Here is an 18,621-nt window from a genome sequence, read left to right as displayed (position 1 = left end):
CTCAAACACTTGTCTAGCCCAAAAGTAAACCTTAAAACAGGAGTTGGATCTTTACACACTGATTTAGTTCGCCACTGTTAAGTAAAACAATTTTAAGCATTACAAGCAGTAGAATTACAAAATTGAAGTCTACTAATGGAATGATAATTAAAGCTATTTTTTGTTTTTGTTTGATATAATTATTATTCAATAGAAGCTAAATTGTAATAGCTTGCGAAACATAGTATACTAGGTATTTTTATTAACTCACCGCATGTTAGGATGTAATTTTTTTTACTCACCTTACAGTATTTTGTTGTCTTCTTTACTCACCGTGCAGTATGTACGGTATTTTTTACTTTCTGTACCAGTACTTTGCTATCTTCTTCCACTCTAGAACAGTCGTAATAAGTGTATTTGCTGGCAAACGAAGAAAAACCGCCTTCAATTATATCGACAAGTAATACAACGTATGTAGACAAAAAAATTGTCGAGTAAATACGCATTATCAAAGATTACTCCAAAAGTTGTAATCAGATCTCAATGAAATTTAAATGTGACCACATGATAAACATTGGCTTTCGATTAAATTAAAAATGTTATGCGGCTTTTCGAGAGTTTCCCTCGATTTCTTTAGGATTCCATCATCAGATCCTGGTTTCCTTAGCATGGTACCAAACTAGGGATATCTCCTTTCCAACGAAACAAGAATTATCAAAATCGGTCATAAACGACGGAGTTATCTCCGAACATACATTATATATATATATATATATATATATATATATATATATATACGGTCAAATTGAGTAACCTCCTCCTTTTTTGAAGTCGATTAAAAAGGAGCTGAGAGTAATTACTCGCGGGCTGCGGCTAGGTTTAGCCACAGTAAATACAAGCCAATCTGATTGATTGCGTGTTAGTCGAGCTACACAAAAGTTAACACAAACGCGGTGGACTATTGTTATCACGACAGTAAAATATCAAGCGCTTTGATTTAAATTATATCCGAATTGAAATAAACAATTGACACATGGATTTTATTATTATTTTCGTTATAGTAATAATCATCATCATCATTTCAGCCTACTACAGTCCACTGCTGGACATAGGCATCATCAAGTTCCCGACAAAAATGCAGTGAACTCATGTGTTTTGCCCATAGTCACCACGCTGGGCAGGCGGGTTGGTGACCGCAGGGCTGGCAGGGCTGGCTGGCTGGTTATCGCGCCGAAGACGTTGCTGCCCGTATTCGACCTGTGTATTTCAAAGCCAGCAGTTCGATGGTTATCCCGCCGTCGGTCGGCTTTATAGGTTCCAAGGTGGTAGCGGAACTGTGTTATCCCTTAGTCGCCTCTTACGACACCCACAGAAAGACGGACACAGCGTTATGATAATACTTTAATCGTAAATTCGTACTTTAAATTATTTGTATTGTAATAACAACGAATTTACTTATTTCAATTTTTTTTTACGTGAAACATTATTATAGGATTATTTACTTTGTAAATCTATTATAAGTATTTATGTACGTGGTCAGCCTTCTATTAGATTTTCAGATAGACATAAATAAAACAAACTTAAGAATATTGAAATCGGTATTGTATCGGTTTTCGCCTTTACTAAGATAACTTTCAGAACTTTTAGTTTTCGTTAGTAAGTTTTAGAGGTCATAACAATATTTCTTTATACGAGTACTTCGTACGAGTATTTATATTAATCAATGTTATAAAATATTAAACTTATAACATAGTCAGTGACTCAGATGCTATTATTATTAATGTGAAAGTGAGCACAACATGTAATCGTGGACAAAACAATCAAGGACAATTTAGATAGATACTCTTTATTGTACACAACAACGATCAACACAATAACATATTACAAATAAATAAATAAAACAGTGTACAAAGGCGGTCTTACCGCTAGAGTAGCGATCTCTTCCAGACAACCTTTGGGTATATAGGACACCGCGTAGTGAAAAAGCGGTAGGGAAGTGTACACAGAGAAGTGACAATTAGTGTCACCTAGAACAATATCAACTATCGAGTACAAATACACATATCTACATATACAGTACAATACATACATAGATACATACATACAAACATATATATATACACATATATATACACATTATATATTCAATTTATTATAAGAATTGAATTTATTTTACGGTTTACATTTTGTATCAGCATTGCACCCGTACGAAGCTCGGGCGGTTCGCTAGTATGATATAACCTAATAAATAAAATTGGAGTGTCTGTTTATAATGTTAAAATAACCGCTTTTACTAAATTCATATGGATGTATACACGGTACCTATATCAAAATGGCATTTTTTTTTACAATTTTTGTCTTTTTGTCTGTATCTCCTTTTGTTTCAGCCAATCTCTGAAACCGTTGGACCAATTTTGATGTGACATTCACTTGTAGACAGCTGATGCAATAAGGCTACCTACAAGCTACTTTTATTTGAGAAATTTATTTATTTTATAACTCTGCAAAGTGAACAATAACTTTTTGTTAAATTCCACGCGGATGAAGTCGCGGGCATAGTTAGTCATATTATAAATAAGAATGTAAATTGGTTGGTTACGCTTTCACGCTTCACTTTTACAAAAATAATAATTTATTTTTAAAAGTTTTAATTTGTAAAATGACGATTCGAAAGTGCTCTTGGAGCCTATTTGAATAAAGCTATTTTTGATTTTGATTTTGATTTTTGACGCGAAAAATACTTAACCGATCATCATGAAACTTTGTACACATATTTTTGGAGCTATCAAAAGTAGCAAAGGATACTTTTTAATAATAAAAAATTCAGTGCGAGCGAAGCAACGGGTAAAAGCTAGTTTATTTATAAAAAGAATAACATAGATTTTAAATATTCATTCACCAGGAGATTGCGACGTTATCACTGAATGCCATAAAATAATGAAGAAAAGAAAAAAAGTCAAAATCGTTCTATCCATGCCGCGCCGGTGAAAATGCGAAGGGAAACCTTGTCGTAAAACCTAAAACGTTTTTTTCTCAAAGAACTTGAAGTATTTCTTATTAATAAAAATATTTAAAATATTCAGTACTGTCTCGGTCGACTAATATTCTCAACTAAACAAAATTCAAAATTTAAAATTAAATAATAACAGAAAAAAAATATTGAAAACGCGTCTCAATTTATTGATTTTTTTAATGTATTTCTACAGTTCAAAAACATAATAGATGAACAAAGGAAGATTTACAGAAATAATTATAAACAATATCAATTCACAAGAAGCGAACACAGAACAGCCATTTGAACTTTCCAAAAACATCTTATAAACTTTTACGATGATACACAGATGAATGAGAATTAAGTTGAAGTGCGTTATGAAATTTTAATGCAAATCGAGGGAAATAAACTTTAAGATGCACACAGGGTTATGAACGGAGCGATCTATTTGAAGGTCATCAAGTATTGTAAGCATTAGCTACGACAGCGAACTTCGTACGATCTTCTTTAACAGTCTGCAAAAAAAGCAGGAGGTTACTCAATTCTTGTTTAATACTTGTTTTAATTAATTATAGTAGTCCAAAGTAAATTACCAAATTATTTTAAAATAATGATATTGGTAATTTCGGAAGTGCGTTTATTTTGTTAGCAGTCAATCGACTTTCCATTCAAAGGTTTATTGGTTTTATTTCCGCCTCGAGTTTGGGTGTAAATTAACAGACAACAATTAGCAGACAAGCGTATGACCTACTTGATGATAAGCGGTTACCGTAGCTTACAGACGCCTGCAACATCAGAAACATAACATCAGAAGCGCTACCGACTCTAATCCTGACCCTCCTCGGAAGCTCTGACCACCTTACCACAGGAACACATCACTGCTTAAGAGCAGTTTTATTTAATAGTGCCGTAGTCCAGTAACTTCTATCATACCTCTATATTAACATATATTTATTTTGCTGTGCTGTACCTCAATACGTAGTAACGTATAACTCAGTTATTCTTACCTCAGGGATAGTCAGAATAATCGTAAGTTTATTCTCAATCTGTTAAAAATGGAGGTGCAGAAGATAAAATCGCTAAAACGCTCCCACCATGCTCTTAACACCTCAAAAAGGTAAAAAAGTCTAACCCAGTTTTACAGTACCATAAAAATATATTGTAACGTTATACACATTTCCTTCAAAGATATTGTGTTTGAATATTTTTTTTTTACTAAATAAACATAAATACTTATTTGAAAGAGGTTTCGATGTGTTTCATGATACAAAAGAAATATGTGTTGAACTTTAGCTGGGAAACTTTGTATATTTATAGGCTACAACGAAAATTTGGTAAAAAAAACTGCGTGTTAATATTATCTTACATGTGTTTTATTGTCACATCGGCGAAGATTTATTGAGATTATTTCCTTTCCTATACTAACCACTACTTACTAAACCCATGTCTGGCTTATACTCACAAAAATCTTTAGACATCAGATGAATTTTTAAACTTGTAAATCAGTAAATATGAAAAGAAACAGCGCAGCGTGGCTACTTAAAATTGGAGTTGGAAATTCAACTTTTCTCCTTCATTGATTAAGACGCATTTGGCTTTGTTTCTCAACTGTGGATGTTATGCTTACATGATGTAGAACACAGTGACGATTTGTCACATTAGTTGAAAGTGTGTAAATTCAATAACGATCTCGTCTCTTTCGCGGTCTGGTAATTAGCTAGCCAATGGTGCAGTTGTCAGTATAACGAGTGAGTTCTTATCCTATATCTAGTCTGTGTATAACACTTACACATATATGACAAATGTTCATTTGTTAATAAAATAACAGTTATAGGTATTAATCGGCTATCATTTGAATAACAGACAGTAAGGTGGCCTTTTTTCCGGTTCCGGCTGTCATATCGTAAACAACACAGTGTCAACGTTCCGAAAAATTATTTGCAAATAAATAGAAACACACAGTAGTTCTCCAAGTTACTTAACGATACGAAGAAAACAAAGTGCTATTTGCGTGTTACGCATATCAAACAGTCCATATTGTATAATTTTGCGATAATTACGAAGACCAAAATTGAAGAAGACGCAAGTGGAGGGTAGGTTACGAATATTCATTTATAGACAATTCTCAATATTGTAGAAGACTGTCAACGTCAAAGTCACCGTAGTGTTGCCAGCAACGAAAATTAAAACTCCCCAGTAAATATGGAAAATCAATTCGAACTTTTATACAGCAAATTGAAAATAGAAATGCAAAAACAAACACTAGAATTAACCAATAATATTATGGAGAAAATAGACGAAAAAATTAAACCTGTCCTTGAAGAAAACAAAAAGCTGCGAAATGAACTAGTAAAATTAGAGAAAAAGGTGGAATATATGGAAAGAGATAAAAAACTTAACAATATCATAATTTATGGGATGAAAGAAGAAGAAGAGTCTACGTTAGAACTATTTACAAAAGTAAAGGAATGCTTTTTACAAGAATTGGAAATAAATGTAGAAGAATGGGAAATAAACAAAATACACCGTATTGGAAACATACAAAAAAGTGGAAAACAGAGGCCTGTACTCCTTTCTTTTGTAAGCGTATGGAAAAAGAGGGAAATTATGGAAAACAAAAAGAAACTAAAGAATATATATATTGCAGAAGACTACTCCAAGGAAACACTAGAAAAAAGAAAGGCACTACAACCTCAGCTTATAGAGGAAAGGAAAAAAGGAAATTTTGCCATCATTAAATATGATAAATTAATTGTTAAAAGAAACACTATAAAGGAGAAGAGGAAAAGGCAGACACCTACCCCTCCTGAAACGGATGCACAACCGAGGAAACAAAAGACATTAAACACTTTGTCCAACAAGAGAATTAACGCATTTGATAAAATGAAAGGTCGATCGCTATCCTTTACTGGAAACCTAGACGCTGAAGAACAATAACAACTAAACACTGGTCACCGGAAACAGCAAACAAATAATAAACAGAACAAAGTAATTGACAATAAAGAAACAAATATCTCTCCCCCAAGACGACTGGTCCTCGTGGGGGGAAAAGACCACAACCCTCCAACAACACAAGATAAGAATAGCAAAAACAGGCGTCGAAAACCAAAAGTTCCAAAACTTTATATAGCAGCCCTTAATGTACTCACATTGAAAAACGAGGAAAATCTGGTAGAACTCATACATGCTTTAAAAGAGATCAAAGGGAGAAAGAATTATTTCTTACCCAGACTTCCTCTTATATTATATAGGGACGACTCCAGGTCACCATGGTGTTGGATTTATCATTAAAAGACACCTACTAAATTACGTGGAGAGCTTCATTGGAATATCAGAACGCATAGCTTTGATTAATCTTAAGCTACCGGGATACGAAGATCCATGGTCCATTATACAAGTATACTCGCCTACAGAACAATACGATTCAGGATCAATAGATTCATTCTACCTAGAACTAAATAAAACAATCCAAGACCATACTTACAAGAACCTTATTGTAATGGGAGACTTCAACGGCCAAATTGGAGTTCAACAACCAGAAGAAAACACAGTTCTAGGACCTTTTGTATATCGAAAAAAGACCAGAAGTAAAAACGGAGAAAAGCTTATACATTTTGCTCAGGAAAATTGTTTGAAAGTTTTAAACACAATGTTCAAAAAGAAAAAAAAGAAAATGTGGACCTGGATATCGCCAGACGGCAAAACAAAAAATGAAATAGATTTCATAATGACAAATAAAAGTAGATACTTTTCAAATATTACAGTAATAAGTAATTTTAACTTCAATACCAACCATCGGATGATTCGAGCAGAGCTAATGACAATCCCGCCAAAGAACCCAAGACCTAGAAATAATACAATAAATAGAAAACCTAATAAATACCAAACAACCCAAATAGGCAATTATATAATATCAAAACTTACAAATTATGAACAAGACACAACAAATATGAAGTTGCAAGAAAAATATAACTGGTTAGAAAGATCAATCAAAACATCTATTCAGCAAGGGACCTGTAGCAAAGACCTATCTAACAAGTGGATGACTACAAACACTATGAACCTTCTGAATCAAAGAGCTGACTTAATCAAGGGAAAGAATACTAACGATAGTCGAAAGCAAATAGCAAAATTGAGCAAAGAAATAAAAACAAGTATAAGAAAAGACAGAATACAGAGTAGAATGGAAACAATTGAAAGGCATATTTTACAGACAAGAGGAATAAAAAAGGCATATAAAGAGTTAACAAACAAAAAGGACTGGATCGTACAGATGAAACATAACAATGGATTAAAGGAGAAGTGAAGGCAAGGAATATTAGGAATCGCTACATCATTCTACAAGGAACTATATCAAAGTACTGCAGAGGAAAAAGAAATAGAACTGTTGGACATCTCACCTGTACCCAGTATCATGCAAGAAGAAATAGAATTTGCTTTGGAAACCCAAAAAAATGATAAAGCTCCTGGACCTGACGGAATAAGCAACGAAATATTAAAACAAGTAAAACATACAATAATACCTATTCTTAGAGAAATTTTCAATGAGATCATCAACATGGAAATAATTCCACAGCAATGGACTAAATCTAATATAATCCTTCTGTATAAAAAAGGCGATGAGTACGATATCGGAAATTATCGGCCCATAAGTTTGATGTCCAATCTATATAAAATATTTGCAAAGATCATACTCAAACGAATGGAAAGAAAACTTGACGAACAACAGCCAATAGAACAGGCAGGTTTTAGGAAAGACTACTCAGTACTTGATCATATCCATGTTGCTAGACAAATCATTGAGAAATACACGGAACATCAACTTATATACTATTTGGCATTTGTCGACTACAGTAAAGCATTTGACTCGTTGATACATGCAAACATCTGGGAGGCATTAAAAGAACAAGGGATAGAACAGAAATATATAAGACTGATCAGAAACGTATACCAAAATAGCTCAGCGTGCATTCAGCTAGAAAAGAAAGGAGATTCATTTAAGATTAAAAAAGGAGTAAGACAAGGAGATCCTCTCTCTCCAAAACTTTTCTCCGCTGTTTTAGAAATGATTTTCAGAAAGTTCGACTGGGAAAATCTGGGCTTAAACATCGACGGCCGCACGCTAACACACTTAAGATTTGCTGATGATATTGTGTTATTCGCAAAAACGCCAGGTGACCTACAAATAATGTTACACGAATTAGCATATGAGAGTGAAAAAGTAGGACTAAAATTGAATCCCGAGAAAACAAAAGTTATGAGTAATGGATATAAAAGCGGTATAAATGTAGGTGAGTCACAAATCAGTTATGTAGACGAATATATATACCTCGGTCAGCTAATATCACCTAATGATAATATAAACAAAGAAATCGAAAGAAGGATAGCAAACAGTTGGAAAAGGTATTGGGATCTAAAAGAAGTCATGAAAGACAAAAATGTAGGTATTACAATAAAAAGTAAACTTTTTAATGCCTGTATCTTACCAATTTTAATGTATGGAAGCCAAACATGGGCCATAACAAAAAACACAATGGACAGAATTGCTATTTGCCAACGAGCAATGGAGAGAAATATGATAGGAGTAAAAAAGGGGGAAAGAAAGCGAAATATCGAGATTAGGAAAAAAACCAGGATACAGGACGTCGCCATAAAAATAAAAAGACTAAAATGGAAGTGGTCGGGACACACGATTAGAGGAAAGGACAAGTGGAGCAAAATAGTTACACAATGGTACCCAAGGGAAGGTAAAAGAAAAAGAGGTAGACAACAAAAAAGGTGGGATGATGATATCAGACAGGTTGTAGGTACAACATGGAGTAGGGTGGCCAGAGAGAGATTAGAATGGAATAGGTTGGAGGAGGCCTTTGTCGATTGGCAAACGGACTTACAGAAAATTAAAAAACGTCATATGTGTGAATAATTTTAACATAATTGTAAATTTAATGTCCGAATAAAGGCTTTTTTATTTTTTATTTTTTTTTTTTATTTTTTTTTTTTTATTTTTTTTTTATTTTAAGGTGGCCTTAGCAACACACGATCACGAATGTAAAAGGTACAAAAAAATCTAAACTAAGAAACAACGAGGTCCATGCCATTGGTAAAGTCAAATTCTAGTCCGACTCCATTTCTGTCACAATTTCACACAGCAAAAATCATTCACGATTGTAATTGACCAACAAGTAATTTACAATTAATGTATATAAACTAAAAAAAAAAAATCTCTTTACCCTCATTAATAATAATTCGTTAAAATTTAATAACAGAAGTCAATTTTTCTTCACAAATCTATATTAAATAAATAAAATAAATCCTTAAAAAGAGCAATCTAGCTCGGCTATCTAGGTCATTAAGCTCGGCGATGATAATACGATGAATAGGCAATGAGCTGAGAACAAAATCTACAAACAATATTTGAATCCCAACTTTGACAACAATCTGATATTGTTTATGTATTTCTGATTACATAATGATGTAATTTACTACATTTCTATTTGCTAAAAATAATTTTTAATATTTTTATTTTAATATTTTTAGCCGACACCGAAAAACGGAGGAGGTTTCTCAATTCGAGCGTGTATATATATATATATATATATATATATATATATAGTGTGTTCGCAGTGAACTTTGACGTTTATGAACCAATTGTGATTTTTTGTTGAAAAGAAGATATCCTAAGGGCGGTACAAATGATAAGGAAACCAGGATCTGATGATGTCATCCCAGGGGAAATGGTATCCATCAAGGGGAGCCTTCGAAAATCGTAGTGGCGACTAGTGCGTTTATTATCTTTTTTTTCTACTTAGGTTATATTTATATGTTGTCGATGTAATTGAAGTCGATTTTTTTTCCTTCGTTAGCAAACACATTCATATCTTGTGTGTTACTAATGGATGTTATTTCGAAATTAATCTAAATGGATTTATTTTGGCATTAAATCTGCAGTTAATTTATTTATAACATACTTTTTTTTACTTTTCAGTTTAAGAGTAAAAAGTATTATAAATATTATAGTAAGGTAATGTAGTAATATTATAATTATAAAAATACTTGCGATATATAACATTCATTGTATATTTTGGTATATGTTATTTTAACATGACAGCATACCAAGTAATATAAATAGTGTTATTTAAAAAAAGTTAAAATAATTAGAATTTATTAGATCTTTTTATATAATTACGAAAAGTTTTATTTACTACAATAAATTGGTTTTAAGATTATTAATTTCATAATAATACTAACTTACAATGATATAAACAATGTTATTTTTAATTATAACTATGGCGCAGCGTAACTGCAAACAAACAGAACAACAACACATAGAATCGATTGAGCCTTTTCTTACATCTAACCTTTATTTTTACCGTCAAATATGCTTAATAGATTTACAAGCTTACTGGACGCAAAGCAATTATATAGAGGATATTCAATTGCCCATTTTCTCAACTACTATGTACCTTATTAAATCCTCTTTAGTACGTCCTCGTCAAATTCTAGTCAATCTTGAAATTGTACCCTATATTTAAAGCAATAGAGACTAGGTCTGATCAACTTGTTTTCTTAGAAATCTATACAAGCACCAATTTCTGGTCAAAAGTGTCCTCAAAAAGGTCATCATTTGGGCCAACGATAGCCTCAATTGTTAATATCTGCAATTTATGCGGGTATAAGTATGGTTTTATTGTTTCTGAAGTTTTGAATCTCGTCTGGTCCTGGCTCTGATGTCTTTTGTAAGGAATGAAATACAATTGAGACACGCCCAATCAACTTTAGAATTTGTTACGTTATATTTTCAAGATGGTTCTCCTTAAGTAATGTTTCGAATTCTGTTGGTCTTTTGTGAGTTGTTTTCGTACAATTAAGTAAGTAATTCGTACAATTAAGTATTTTTTAATATTAGAGAATATAGACTATTTTTCTTAGTAATACATAAAGAAATTTACATAAGATAATCGAAAACAAAATTTATTATTAATTCAAAACACTCAAGATTGTGTTGTGTCATTATGTGGGCAAACTTTAGCTTCTGTGTTTGCATCATAATTTTGTTTGCATTTTAAGTTGAACGATACTTGTTTATATTTTACATAAGCATGTTTTTGAAACTTGCGAAACTTAGTAAAGAGCTATTATTACTTTATGAACTACAAAGAATGTTTTAGAGTTAATCTTAGTTGACATTATAAAACCAACATAACATAATATTTTTTCTCATGTATCTTCTATGTACAGACAGCGATCCGTTACATTTTTATTATATGTATTGATTTTACTGTTTATAATTGTGTTTGCTCGCAAGCGAAAAAAAAAGACTTCAATTACATCGACAAGTAATACAACGTAGATTGACGAAAAAATAGTCAAGTAACTACGCGTTATCAAAGATTACTCAAAAAGTAGTTATCAGATCTCAATAAAATGTATATGTAAACACGTGATAAACATCAGCTTTCGATTAAATTAAAAATTATGAAAATCGGTACACCCAGTAAAAAGTTATTGCGGATTTTCGAGAGTTTCCCTCAATTTGTCTAGGATTCCATCATCAGATCCTGGTTTTATTATCATGTTATTACACCTTGAGAAAAAAAATACAGTCGAATTGAGAACCTCCTCCTTTTTTGGAAGTCGGTTAAAAATGTAACTGCCTTGTTATTGTTAAATATGTGTATTATGAACTTATAATAATTCTGGTTAATGCAACTCGTTCATGTGGCAGATATTTGCATTAATACAAAAAAAATATTGTGACTATATTCTTAAACCTCAGAGAACATTTGAGGTTATTGATCTCGTGGAAAAAAGTTATACCCGTAGTGGAGCAGTGTGTTCTAATACTTCTATCTGTTGACAAGGAATTCGTTGATGATTTCAGTTCAATTCATAATATTAGCCACAGACATTTGTCTGTGACTAACTAACTGTAACTAACTGTCCTGCCTCAACGAGGCGAGCGTTCAAAAGTTATAAGACAAGAATTTTAAAGATAATCTTACCTAGTTTTACATTAGAGTAAGAGAATTTTATTTTAATTTTTAAATAAATGTTTTGTAGTGTAATAACCGAGATACATTTACATAAATAGTTCATTGGTGCAGTTTGCAGTATACATTATACATATACACCCTGTATATTACACATGCTACGAAGTATGAGGGTTCGATTCCCACCTTATGTCAAGGTTAATATATATATTAACGATTTATTATCAATTACTTTTCTCACAAAAAAAATATTTATGTCATTCACCTGTTGTTAATCAAAGGCATTAGTAGCCTACCTTAGTAACAGATGACCGTATGTGTATATTAAGCGTGTTCATTATTTATTCATTTATTTACTTGTTTCAAAATTTTCCTTGTTCTCCGAACGATACAAAACTAAGTTTCAACAAGTACCTCACAACGCAGCTTAGTTGACGAACTTGTTACAACTCGATTACAGGTAACTACGGGATTTATAATAATAATAATAATAATACTCTTTTATTTGCAACATCCACACAAATCAATATTACATTAATGGATATGTAAATGTAGCTAAACAATTAAATTATACAATGAGGATATCGCAAACCCGGTCTCAAGCTCGGCATATGCTGGCAGAGCTGTCAGCGCCGATCTTCCGCTTGAGCCGTCGGGTGACAACACGGTCGCACCAACACCACATACCATACAGAATCGGAATACAGAAAAAGAAGCATGAAAATTAAATGGATATAGTGAAGTATACATGGGACTAACATATTATACGGTAAAGTGAAATGCTCTGGACATTGAAAGGAATTTCGTTCTTATTCCTATACATTAGAGTACAGTTCAGCTTTGTTTACATTTGAGTTCTAAAGTAAGTAATAAAAATATTCTTTCAACATAAATAACGCTTGCTAGGTAAAATAAATAATAGTTATCCATAATCCATTTCACATAGGATGGGTACGGTGACATTTGATATGTTCCAATACACTCTCACTAATTTCAACAAATCGGATAAATATATGTTTTTAAAAATCACCAATTAGTTTCCAAAGCAAACAATAATACTTGATTAGATTGAAATTGTATTTAAATATGCGTTTTACGTTTTAAACAAAATGAAAAAAGTACAGAAAAAAATAAAATAAAAAATAAAAAAATAAAATAATAACCTAAAATTACAGGCATGAAACGAAACGTTCAATGATAGGAATTGACACGTAGTAATCGGCTAAAATAAATAATCGTAACGGCCATCTTGTAAATCGCGTCAACTCACTGACTCGAGATATCTCAATCAGGACAAAGCAATTTATATACGAGTCCGCCATGCAGTACCGATCGGATCAATCACAATTCAATAAGCCTTAATAATGTACTGTACAACAAAAATCAAATTACACTTACATCGTGCACAAAATTTTCCTGGCTTTGCTGGCAATGTAAAATATATTCTTTCAATTTTAATTTATATTTGAGAAAACTTTGTGTATTCCTAATTGGTGGGGGTATGTTGTTCCAGCACCTGGAGGCAGCATAGCGGAAGCTGCCCCTGAAAGAGGCTGTCTTGTGCTTTTGTACAACAAGTTGTATGGAACATTGTCGCGATTCACAAGTCCTATGGCTTGACATCCAAGTGAGCTTTTCATACAAATATGACGGCTCCTTACGCCTTAAAAGATCGAAAAGAAGACAAGCTAAGTGAAATTTGCGACGGTGTTTCATTTTTAAAATTGAGTGTACATTTAAGTAAGGAGTAACGTGTTCTCTAAAGGGTACATCGAAGCAGAAGCGAGCACAGGCATTCTGGATTCAAAACTGATCTCAGTTGTATATGCTCTTATAGTTGTTATTTTAGTTAGTCTCGAATAAATTAATTTAATCTAATATCTCCAACACTTTTTAACCTCTACATGGATGATCTAATCGTCACAGTCAGCAGACAATATATCAGTTGTCATGTAGACGGTATATACGTCAATAATCTAAGTTAGTCCTCTCTTCTGTCGTATAGACATTTGTATTTTTATATATATTCTTTATTGCAATTGAAAAAAAAAAAAATAAACCAGTCAAAATCATATTTACAAAGAAAGTTGGCAAGAGCGAACTGATCTCTAGAAGAGATCTCTACCAGTTTATCCGTGGTGGTGAGAATTGTTGTTATCGCGAGCCATAGAAGTGCAAGAGTGATTTATAATAATGATTATAAATCTATAAACTTATTCACAATTAATAATATAAAATACATGTATACTTGACTACATACACACTTACATGAACATGTACATACACACATAAATAAATACATACATAAATTATAATTATATAACATAATTATTTATATATCTATACAAATAAATAAAATTGGAATGTCTGTTTGTAATATTAAAATAACTGCTTTTTACTAAATGCATCCATATACACGGTACGTATACCAAAATAGCATTTTTTTACGAATTTTGTCTGTCTGTTTGTCTGTTTATTCCTGATAATTTCTGAAACGACTGGACCTATTTTAATAGGACTTTCACTAGTTGTGACAGTTGATGTAATAAGGAGTAACTTAAGCTACTTTCATTTTATAAATTTATTTATTTTACAACTCTGCAAACTGAACAATAACTTTTTGATTAATTCCACACACATTCACAGACACTTCAATTTTATTTATTTGTGTAGATATGTATGTACAGTGTAAACCAGCTGCATGCCGTTTAATTCCTTGTCATGTCCTTTTCTTGTTAGAGATTGTCTGGAAGAGATCGCACTTTTAGCGATAAGACCGCCTTTTGTACATGTTTATGTTTTCCTTTCGATGTAAAAAATTTCATCTCTTAGTGTACAGTAAAGAATATTTGTATTTGTATTTGTTATGCGGACGAAGTGGGGTGGTGGTGTGGGTGTCGTAAGAGGCGACTAAGGGATAACAAGGTTCCACAACCACCTTGGAACTTAAGAAGCCGACCGATGGCGGAATAACCATCCAACTGCTGGCTTTGAAATACACAGGCCGAAGACGGGCAGCAGCGTCTTCGGTGCGACAAAGCCCGTACTGCGGTCACCAACCCGCCTGCCCAGCGTGGTGACTATGGGCAAAACACATGAGTTCACGTTATTTTTGGCGTGAACTTGTGGAGGCCTATGTCCAGCAGTGGACTGTATAGGCTGTAATGATGCGGACGAAGCTGACGAAGCAGCCACGAAAACTGCTACAGACGTGTGAGGATTACGCGTGTCATCATGGCTTAAAATATAATATTTTGAAAAACCAATGTGTGCTCTTTGAGAACGTCGACCGTCTCTGGTGTTCCTTTTAAAATTGTGGAGCAATTCAAGTATTTAGGGCATATAATTGCCACCTGCCCCAGAAATGATGCGGATATTGAGATAAAGTGGAGGGTACTGTCAGTCAGTCAGTCAGCTCAGCCTCCCCAAGTTAGCACCAGACAACCCGGTTTTACGCAACCCTCATCCAGCCTACACCGGCAATCTTACGTAGATCGTCGGTCCAACGGGCCGTAGTACGTCCCACACTGCGTTTGCCAAGACGCGGTCTCCACTCCAGGACCTGTCTACTCCAACGGCCATGGTCCTGCGACACAAATGACCAGCCCACTGCCACTTCAACTAGCTAATTCTGTGGGCTATGTCGGTTACTTTCGTCCTCTCGCGGATAGTCTAGCCCGTTCCATTGCACGTTAAGCGACTTTAAATTTGTGGTTCAGTCCCTTCGTCAGTGTCCACGTCTCGGCTCCGTATGTTAACAAAGGTAGGACGAACTGCTCGAAGACTTTTGTCTTCAAGCATTGCGGAATCTTCGAAGTGAATACTCGACGAAGCCTACCAAACGCAATGTCAGTTAGAGCTAATATAGTGGCTCGAAGTTGCTCGTTACTCAGCCCAAGTGAAGATAACACTTTGAAAGCATACTGCACTTCATTGTTATGTAGCTTGTAACCTGATTATACAAAGAAAAGATATAGTTTTTACGTTTTTCAAAACATATCATAAACTAATTTTATACTCTATTTCAGTAACATAAAGACGATATTGCATTAACGTTGATAGCAACAAAGAGAGACATTTCTGTCACACGTAGCTTAGACATGGATTATATACAAGAGATTGCAGAGTTATATTGTAGTTTAGTCACTTCCTTTGTAATTGTGAAATATAGAGCAAGTTGCGATGAGTTTCCATGCGGATAAAGGTTAGTTATGTCATTTAGGGTTGAGGGCTGAATAGTGATTATTTTGGCATTAAATATTTAACTAGGAATAATTAACTGCATAGTAAAAAACAAATAATAGAATTTTATGTAAAAATCAGCCTTCATTCATATCGACGGTCTTTATGACGATTAAAAAAATTCTTAAACCGTACACAAAATTACCCCGTTTCTGTTTGAAGTTTCTAAAAATTATAGAATTAAATTTGGATTAAACAAGAAAATATGAAAAGACTTGTATTTCGGATAAACAAATTACTAAGTTAAATAAATGGTTTCAGCGCATAGATTAAACAACAAAATAATCTTACACATCAAATATTCCAGAACAATTCAAAAAAAACGAAACGGAAATTCTGCAATACTGACAGAATTTTTCAGCAGTAGTGATATTTGTACATTTCGCGCTGTAGCTCGTATCACCTCATACAATTTTAGACCCGATTTCTGCAAATGATCGTGTGGATGTGAGGTGTGTTTGTATAATACGTGATTGCTTTTAATATATGAATCCTGGAATTGACTGCGTTCATTGGCAAAACGATATTTTGGAATGAGGTGTTACCCCACAATGGGTTGGCGAAGATATCATGGACTGATTATTCAATTACGGGTAAGCGCAGTTAATTAATTATACTCGCATCATGCGTAATATAATCTTAGCTAGCAGTTACGAAACAACCAATCAGGACTCGTAATGTTTTAAATCAAATATTTTTGTAACTTAAAACGATACCTGTTGATTCTTGTCCATAAAAAGATCTACTGATGTTGGAAATTTCAGAAGTTATGGTGTGGAAGATAACTAAAAATCATACACAACACGGTATAGTACCTTCTGTAAAGGAAGCAAGTGAACCTACATTTAGTTTAAAATCATCGTACTGGGATTACATTTAAAAGAAACCAATATATTTGTTTTTTGTTTGACATAAAGTATGAAAATAATAATCCCTACTAAAGGGCTATAAAGGAAAGAAATGTGAGCCCTATTAACGCAAATGGTCATAATATTATAATCGCCAACATGTTGATGTCAATTTCCAAAACGTAAAATTCGTCCTGTGTTAGATAACCTAACGAGTTATTCCATTAAAAGGGTTGCCCTTTTATCCGTTATATCATATTTTTATAACGGTTCATGTAACAGAGGAGGAAATTTGAAATTTTATACCAAAGTAAATTATGCTGACCAAGCTGGGAATTCCACAAAGGTTTTTGTGAATATAATTCGTTCTAGCGCAATTTCTACGGAAAAATTAACCGAAACTATTTCTTTTTTCTTGCGAGAGCTTTCTAGTTTCGTTTTTTTTTTATTGCATTTCTTTTAGCTTTCAATACTACTTCGATAATAATAATATTGTCACTTCAAAAGTAACAAGAACTTTACCACATATTGCAGCTATTTTTATTATATCAAGTATAGTCATTTTTCACGTGGATCTTGACATCAAACAATAATTACTTACTAGCATTTCTACTCAAATTCGTACACGTGGAAATTAGAATTAGTGTAAAAATTAAAATTTATTTTAATTTTATCTTTATCATTCTTTTTGTCTGTAAAAAGAAAATGTTTTTCCCAAATAAATATTATTAGTATATTAGTTTATCTACCTCAAGTAGTTGTTTTTACTTGACAAATAATTAAGTAACGCCGTATACGGCGTTAAGACCACTCGCATCATTACACAAGGACAGTTATCATATTAATGATCAGATAATACCAAAAAAAAACAAATAATTATTTTATTAATTAGGGATTATACAAAAAAAAAAAAATTAGCACACCGATCTTGTTTTTTACTACCTATTTCTAAAGTACATTATCGAGAACTCAAATAATGAAAATGTTACAATTTAACTTATAGTAAAGAAAAATTATTTAAAAATATCATTGACACTTGAAAAACTCATTGATATCAAACAAAAAGTGATTGAATAAAAATCAAAAACAAAATTGCTCCAATAATAGTAAAAAATGGTGTTCCGATAAAAAGCAAAAACAAAGAGACGTTCCAAACAATCGCAAACGTTTTTCAAACAGAACGCACACGTAAAACAATCCATAAACAATTAAATCCCAGCCTAAAACCTCGTAATATATCATTGTGAAGCGTTGATGACATAAATCGCGCTATCGCTTTCCGGGCCACTTGACGTTGCGATCGCGTTATAGCGGACCGCTAGCGTTTTATTACGTAGTTAGCCACCTCTGTGTGTTTAATGGTCTGTGGTCACTGTTGAATTATAATAAACATTACTATGTGTTATTAAAAATAATCTTAATGTGTGTATACTAATGCTGTAATTTTAAAGGATATTTTATCGGAGATACAATCGGTAAATTTAAGACGCTCGCGCTCCCGGGAAGTAGAAGAAAAGATAAAAGCCGCTGTACAGCAATACACTTAACCACATACCCTTAAAACGGCATT

General features: G+C 33.0%; 1 protein-coding gene and 1 long non-coding RNA gene across 2 annotated transcripts; both read left to right on the top strand.

Moving 5' to 3' along the window:
• The first annotated feature begins 5,152 nt into the window (after positions 1–5,152).
• On the top strand, positions 5,153–6,157 carry LOC123664738. The gene has a single exon (XM_045599231.1). The coding sequence runs from the start codon at positions 5,174–5,176 to the stop codon at positions 5,906–5,908; it is 735 nt and encodes a 244-aa protein (XP_045455187.1). The 5' UTR covers positions 5,153–5,173; the 3' UTR covers positions 5,909–6,157.
• Positions 6,158–13,180: 7,023 nt separating this feature from the next.
• LOC123664739 lies at positions 13,181–13,523 on the top strand. Its single transcript, XR_006744883.1, has 2 exons — positions 13,181–13,394; positions 13,475–13,523. It is a non-coding gene; the product is annotated as an uncharacterized LOC123664739 (long non-coding RNA).
• Positions 13,524–18,621: the final 5,098 nt, after the last annotated feature.

This window comes from Melitaea cinxia, chromosome 22 (assembly GCF_905220565.1).
Source record: "Melitaea cinxia chromosome 22, ilMelCinx1.1, whole genome shotgun sequence".
Taxonomy (NCBI): domain Eukaryota; kingdom Metazoa; phylum Arthropoda; class Insecta; order Lepidoptera; family Nymphalidae; genus Melitaea; species Melitaea cinxia.
Note: the sequence above shows the minus strand (reverse complement) of the source record. Positions and strands in the feature narration are given on the sequence as shown.

Bases quoted from the DNA above. Each gene is read 5' to 3' on its own strand.
- LOC123664738 (XM_045599231.1), top strand. From the start codon at position 5,174: ATGGAAAATCAATTCGAACTTTTATACAGCAAATTGAAAATAGAAATG.